The 7,619-nt window shown below is 40.2% G+C and overlaps 1 protein-coding gene across 1 annotated transcript; it reads right to left on the bottom strand.

The window, feature by feature from the left end:
* Nucleotides 1-203: 203 nt before the first annotated feature.
* Nucleotides 204-7,333, bottom strand: LOC103707092 (4-coumarate--CoA ligase 2-like). Its single transcript, XM_008791453.4, has 5 exons — nucleotides 6,256-7,333; nucleotides 3,574-3,772; nucleotides 2,410-2,623; nucleotides 1,704-1,806; nucleotides 204-455 (listed from the first exon to the last, which is right to left on the bottom strand). The coding sequence occupies exons 1-5, from the start codon at nucleotides 7,246-7,248 to the stop codon at nucleotides 345-347; spliced, it is 1,620 nt and encodes a 539-aa protein (XP_008789675.2). The 5' UTR covers nucleotides 7,249-7,333; the 3' UTR covers nucleotides 204-344.
* Between the last annotated feature and the right edge of the window lie 286 nt (nucleotides 7,334-7,619).

Below are 7,619 nucleotides of genomic sequence, written 5' to 3'. Positions count from 1 at the left end.
CCGTGTTAATTCCTAGTACACATCAAAGGCAGCATTGGGATGTTCAAATTTCAATTAAAAGATTCAGAAGGTGCAGGATCCCTTCTCATTACTTCCTTTACACAGTGCGTGTTTTCTCTGCTCAATATTTGTCCAGGCGTGGATGTGAGTTTGTGATACAACTAAAAAATGGTATGTAAATACAAATTATGATGGTAATTCGATTGCAGAAAAATTATGGCATATCTTTTTTTGGAGCAAAAGAAGTCATAGCATATTATATATGAACACAACACACCCCACCCAAAAAACAAACTTTACATATGTATGTATGTATGTATAGTTTGCAGCTGGATTGGGAGACATTATATGGTCGCTAGCTTTGCTCTTAAATCCTTTCTTAAGATTTTGCCAGTGGGGGCCTTCGGAATGGCGTCGGTAAAGAAAACCCTGTTTATCCTCTTGTAGAAAACCACCTGAGAGAAACAAAGATACGTGTGAGGCTCAAACTACATTCATGTGCTCTACAAGCAATCCTCCAAGATTTCAGAAAAAATTGATTTAATCAGGCCTGTCTTTTGGCACTTCATGTTTGGCCTTTACACAATTAGCATTTTGGGTTTGGTTCCTATGCTCATTTAGAACTATTTTTAAACTGTTTTTTTTTTTTTACGCACGAGCAAAGCATATACACACAGGACCAAAGATTATGCATAAAAATAGCTGTTTTATCAAAAAAAAAACACATAAAAATAGCCATCAAAATTAATGACTTGGTACAATATTTTTAATCATCGCAAACTACGCATAAGTTGATGGTCAATCTAGGAGGTTAATCTTAATATTTAGGCCGATTCATTTACTTCACATAATGTGTTATTGTTCGTCAAATCTTAATGGACTAATAGCTACATTACTCCAGCTAGGTTAAGATTGTCCTAGCTTTCTTTCAAGCACGATTAAAGCTTGAAAAGTAGATTTATATGCTGTTGTGTGGGATTTGATGTAGTTTGATATAATTATAAAATCAAAATTTGAATGTAGAGTTCCTATAGCTCAGCAGTAGAACATTTGATTATGGATTAGAAGGCCATCAATTTGAACTTGGTTGGGACCTAGTATTAGCTATTATTATTTTTGTTCAACAACATAAAAAATTATTGGCTTCCCTATTCATGTTTTATGTCTATATTTCCAGCAATGTAGAAAATTATTGGCTTCATCTTTATTTTTCCTAGTATTTATTAGCTTACCTATTCAGGTCTGATCAGTTCTATGATGAATTTCTATTTTTTTTCAATAATATAGATAAGTGCTAGCCTTATTTTGATGTTATTTTGTCTATCTTTTTCCCCAAAAAAAATATTTATTGGCTTTTTTTGTTCAACAATATAAATAATTATAGGCTTGCCTATTCAAGTTTTTTTTTATCTTTTTCATCAACGTAGACAATTATTGGCTTTATTTTTATTTTTCCTAGTAGTTATTGGCTTATCTATTCATGACGAGAACTATAATGAACTTCGGGTGGCCCATTACCTCCCTTACCATCAAAAAAAAAAAAAATAAACTATGATGAATTTGTGCAAGATCTTGCAAGTTTATTTTTTAAATGAGGTCCAATCTTGAGTTGAGTTGCTTCTCTTCCTAATATATGAACATTAGCTTTGGGTTTTTTTTTTATTGGTTGAGAGGGGTGGAGGGATCATGAACCTTATACATACCTTCTTTGAGATGTATTGCTTGATCTCATCCTCTGTAATTTCAGAGCCCGTCTTTCGGACAACAAAGGCTACAGGGACTTCCCCAGCGAGTTCATCTTTCATACTGCAAGAATTTGTAAACTTTAGCAAATTTAATGGCATCAGAAGCTTATTGTATAGTCATCCAAGATATTTAAGGTCTTGATCATACTATCAAGTATCTACTTGGTGAAAGTTTGATATAACTACTAAATTCCAGGAAAACAATAAAATATACTCTTTTTTCTTTTTCTCGAGTAAAAATATATTCCTGTCTCTCTAAATTATAAATGATGTTGCTACAAGTTTACAGCCAACTTTTGAAAACTATGGCATGATGGCCTCACTGCCTAATCACAAAATTATATTGGTTCTAAGGAAACATATTTGGATATCTAGCTACTTTGAGAAATCAGAAATGAGATATTTAGATTTTCTAAAACAAATCATTTAGAAGGTGTGATTAAAACAATACCTCCGACAAAACATATCTCTGTACTCTCCTACTAACACAAGTATCTTACTCTGTATTTTAGCAAAATCCAACTTGTAGGGGGTTTAGTGCTTTTCCTCTTTCTAAAAAATGACCATGTAACAATTTAAGGGTATAAAAAATGGTTTTGAAAAATAAAAAATAACACAACTTGTGATAATTTATGAAAGCTCAGATTTAGGTGTCAGAACTTACGGGACAACGGCAGCATCTACGATGTTGGGATGAGTAATGAGCATGGCTTCAAGCTCTGCAGGGGCAACTTGGAACCCTTTGTATTTGATGAGCTCCTTTAGTCTATCTACGATGAAGATCTCATCATCATCATCCACGTAACCAATATCTCCAGTGTGCAACCAACCTTCCTCGTCTATAGTATTCTTTGTAGCCTCGGGATCATTGAGATAACCTGAGTAGTTTATCCACAGCATCATTCAAATGACACATAACAATATATGGTTTCTCAGATGTGTAGTAGAAGAACAACTTTTTATATATCTATATATATCTATATATATATATAAATAATTATATTACACTGCAGTGGACATTGCTTCGTCCTTCTTCATTAGTAAGAAGAAATTTTTCTCTTGAGAGCACAAATATCACAAAGTTCCCTATTTCTCAACCTGGTGAGCACAAATATTGACCATATGATCACTCCGAAAGAACACATACCTACCTACTTCAAAGGAAGCACGGAAAAGCCCAGCCAGCTTCATTTCAGAGAGAAACTAGAACTGAAAAAGCACATGGTTACAAATGATTTTTTTTTCTTTTTCCTTTTGTGTGTGTGTGTGTGTGTGTGTGTGTTAGGAGAAGACTAGTGACATTGGAAGAAGGTTTTATATTATTATTCTAAAATAACCAAGGAATTTTTTGTAAGAATAGGTTTGGTAGAACAGCCACCAATCAAGTTCATTTCCTTTTCGGTTCTTTTCCATAAATCGCTTTAAGCTGATTCTAAATTTACAAATAAATAATCACAATCTGGTGCCCACCTACCAACATTTTAATATTTAATTAATTATCTAACTCATTCCAATGAGATTTATATTATATATATATATATATAATTTATATTTGTTAATGGATGTAAACAAAGAATTCTCAAATCAGTTCATAACGACTCTTTTTTTTTCTAATATTTTCCTTCTCTATTTTCTCTCAAAAAAATATATAAAAAAAGCTTTATATCTGAAGTTGAAATCAACATAGGGGCCGACCATTGTCAGAGCATTATAATATAATTGGCATGCAAAAAAAAAAAAAAAGGCATGCAATTCCCAAACTAATAATATAGAATGATCAAATGCTTAGCTAACAAGGGAATATTAGATATTAATTTCAAAGGCTGACCTTTCATTATTTGGGCTCCCTTGATGCAGATCTCCCCCGGCTGGTTCCGTCCTAAGGATGCCCGAGTCTCAGGATCAACTATCTTCATCTCGGCGTTCCTCACAACGGTCCCACAGGCCCCAGACTTTGTTTTCGATGGCTCCTTAGCGAATGCCAGGTTCATCGCAAGCACCGGCCCGGCCTCGGTCATCCCATAGCCCTGTAAATTGAAGACAAATTATATCTTTAACACTTAATTAGCATCTAAAGTTCTAAACCTTTTCTTGCAAAAATAAATTAACCTAGGTAGATTGACTTGATTGAGAAGGGGCAGATGAGAATTTCCAAAAAAAAAAGGGAAAAAAAGTTGTGTAATTGAGCTGATACACGGTAGCTACCTTAATTTATATTAATTGCTACTTCTTCTAGGTGTTCCATCCAAACACAACGAGCATGATGGTAATAATTTTTTTCATATGTGATGATCTTTATTGTTCGAATTTTGAAAAAATAAAAACACATTTTAAGGAAACTTTTTCGAGAAAAACTACAGCACCGGCGGAGAAATTCAAGACAAAGGCCATGGGAACGTCATACACTATAAGTAAAAAGGGCTTTACCAACAGAAAATTTCGTAAGAAAAAATAATAAAAATCGTTGGAAAAATTTTCTTGACCGTTTTTTAGTTGGTTGAAAGCCGCCGGGAAAGATCTTGTCGGCGTAAATAACAAGTAATTGAAAAAATTGGATTTATGAAAAAAATTTGTCCAAGAGTAAACGCTTTTACTATAGTTTTATTACTGCAGGAAATAATTGAAATTTCTGGTAACAAGTAGTTATTCTTTGGCAAAGTTATGAGCATTGACTCGTAACAAACTATTTTTGCGATGGTTATATTGGGAAGGACTATCACCAAGGATTTAGTCCATTGAAAATGATATTTCTTTTTTTTGGCAAAAAATATATTTAAATCATAAATTTACCAATGTATCAAATGAGAGTTAATTATAAAATCAAAATTTAATCAGCTAATAAATATGCCTGCCAATGCAAAATGCAAACTCAGAACTTAATTAATAAAACCATAAGTACTAAAGATACATGGTTTAATCAGACTACATCAGATAAATATGGTCAAAAACAGTCACATCCGTAGTAGTACGGTTTGCTTTGTGCTCTACTAAATCATTTCCTCAATCGTTTCCAAATGGTAGTTATCCTTGGTGATGGGGGGCGAAATGGATCATTCAGCCCACAACAAAAGGCCGCCCAATTTTGGCCCAACAAACACCAATGCTGACCGGTTGAATCCTCAGTCCGACTCAGAATCATTCCGGCCTCGGACTCTACCAAAAGCTCCATTGACCTCCAATATTCGCCGACTCGCCCCGACCGAGCTCGGAGCGATCGCTTCAGTAGTACGCATCGATCCTCAAGCTCGGAGCGCTCCACTGAGCACACCTCGGAACCCGATAGTTGAGCTATCATCGGCACTCGTCTAACCAACCTTGCCAGACACATGATATGACCTCTCAACGGGTTTGAACTCGCCAACAGCCGTACCCATATGTATGTCCACGCCCTCCTACATGGTCGTACATTGCAACGCCACCGCGCCACGCTTCGATAGCTGGCCCTCGACAGTCAAAGGACAACACCATGACTACTCTGACCATATCCTGCTACGACTGTCAACACCTTACCGTTCTTAAGAACAAACAGCACCACATGCCATCGGCCAGCCTTAGCTGCGCGTCAGTCGACTCAGAGCCACCTCCCTCTCATGATGAGGGCGGACAATATCTCTGCCATTCGGGTCTCTCACCGGGACTATAAAATAGCCTAGACGCAAAGGAGGTAGCCCCCGTCTTTTTCCTCCAACGACCAGAGACTCCCTCCACTCCTTTGGCATGGTCGCCCTCATGCCAAATTTGAACCACAATACTTAGGAATTCATTTACCTAAACTTGTAAATAGCAACGAATAAAGTATCTTTTTATTGGTTATAAAATGAAGCACCATGATGACTTGCCTGGAGGCCAAAGTCGACGCGGACTAATTGCAAGAAAAGTTAGACGTACACATGCAGCTGGGTCTACTGAATTTAAGAGATTCCCACGCGCCCCAAAAGTAAGGATCGAGTTGGGAAACGTCGTGTTTCATGACCAACGAAAATATACAATGTAGACTCAACTGGGTTTACCAACTTTAAGAGATTCCCACGCGTTCCAAAAGGGGATACTGAAGTCCCTTATGCTTTGTTTTCTTTCCTTTCGGCTGATGTAGGTGGCTTAAAAAAAAAAAATCAAACAGGGCGGAGTTGGGTAACGTCGTATATCATAACCAAGGAAATATACCATGTACACTGATTGCAAGAAAAGTTCTACGCACGTACACAACTGGGTTTACCAACTTTAAGAGATTCCCACGCGTTCCAAAAAAAAAAAAGGGACGGAGTTGGGGAAAGTCGTATGCATGGAACATCAATAAATACTAGAAGACGGACGTATTATCTAATGGTATATATGGCTTTTGTCTTCTGTTTTAATTTTCTAAGATTTAAATTAAAATAGAGTAATAATATCAAACAAAGATGAGGGAAGCTCAGCAAACGCTATCACCAACATCAATTTCCAATGCGGTATTCACTTATATACCAAAAAAATAGTAATATCAAACAGATGCTAAGTTTAAACCACGTACCTGGCCGAGCTTGGCATTGGGGATCTTGGCCCTCAGCTTGTCCTCCAGTTCCTTCCCCATGGGCGCCGCCCCGGACACCACCTTCCGTATCGACGAGAGGTCGTAGCTATCCACGACCGGGCTTTTCGTGATCTCCATCACGATCGGCGGCACGAACGGCGCTATCGTCACCCGGAAACGCTGCACCAGCTCTAGCATCGCCACCACCTCGAACTTCCTCATGATCAATAACGCGGCCCCCACCCTCAGCGCACACAGCAACACCGAGTTCAACGAGTATATATGGAACAGTGGCAGCACGCACAGTATCACGTCCTCTTTGTGGTAGTAGAGGTTGGGATTGTCGCCGTCCACTTGCTGGGCCACGCTCGTGATCAACCCCCGGTGTGTTAGCATGACACCTTTTGGTAGCCCGGTAGTCCCCGATGAGTACGGCAGCGCCACCACGTCGTCGGGATTTATCTCCACGTCGGGAAGATCGCTGTCGTTCGATTGGAGTAGCTCGGAGAAATGGCGGCAACCTTCGGGAGTGTCGTCGACGCAGACGATTGTGATACCGCGTTCCGCGGCGAAGGCGCGGACTTTGTGGACGTGGGTGGACTCGGTGATGATGAGGCAGGCGCCGGAGGCGGCGGCCTGCTTGTGGATCTCGTCCGGCGTGTACAAGGGGTTGGCGGTAGTGGCAACGGCGCCGCGGAAGGAGGCGCCGAGGAAGGCAAGGACGAACTCCGGGGAGTTGCGGAGGAGAATCAGGATGACGCGGCCCTGGCCGACGCCGAGGCGGTGGAGGCCGGCGGAGACTCGGCGGGCGGCTAGGTGGACGTCGGCGTAGGTGTGGACCTCACCGGTGGCGCCGTCGATGATGCAGGGCCGGTCTGCGAAGTCGGGCAGGTGCTCGAAGCAGTAGGTGTGGAGGGGCTGGTCGTTCTGGATCTCGATGTCCGGCAGCTTCGACCGGAAGATGATCGCCTCCGGCGGCAGGAACGACTTCATGGCGGAGACGGGGATGGTGGTAGGTGCAGCGGAGGTGGTTGTTGTAGTGGAGAAGAGCTCGGCTAGTATTATTCTCGTCAAAGCTCCTCCCTGAGGGGAGCAGGGTGGGAGCAGGGAGAAGTATAAGTAATATGCGGGTGGAGGGGGCCGGGGAGTTGGTGAGGACATAGAAGGAATTAAAATATTGGTGAGGACAAAAAATGGAAGAAAAAATTAGATGCGGTTGGTGAGAGAAGGGGGGAATTGGGGTGGTTCTATATACACCCCCCCTATTGCTAAGGACACCCCCAAAAACCAAAAAGAAAATACCCAAACTAACCTTTAGTGTAATTGCCATATTGCCCTTGAAATTTTCTCAGTACACCCTCCCT

This window comes from Phoenix dactylifera, chromosome 7 (assembly GCF_009389715.1).
Source record: "Phoenix dactylifera cultivar Barhee BC4 chromosome 7, palm_55x_up_171113_PBpolish2nd_filt_p, whole genome shotgun sequence".
Taxonomy (NCBI): domain Eukaryota; kingdom Viridiplantae; phylum Streptophyta; class Magnoliopsida; order Arecales; family Arecaceae; genus Phoenix; species Phoenix dactylifera.
Note: the sequence above shows the minus strand (reverse complement) of the source record. Positions and strands in the feature narration are given on the sequence as shown.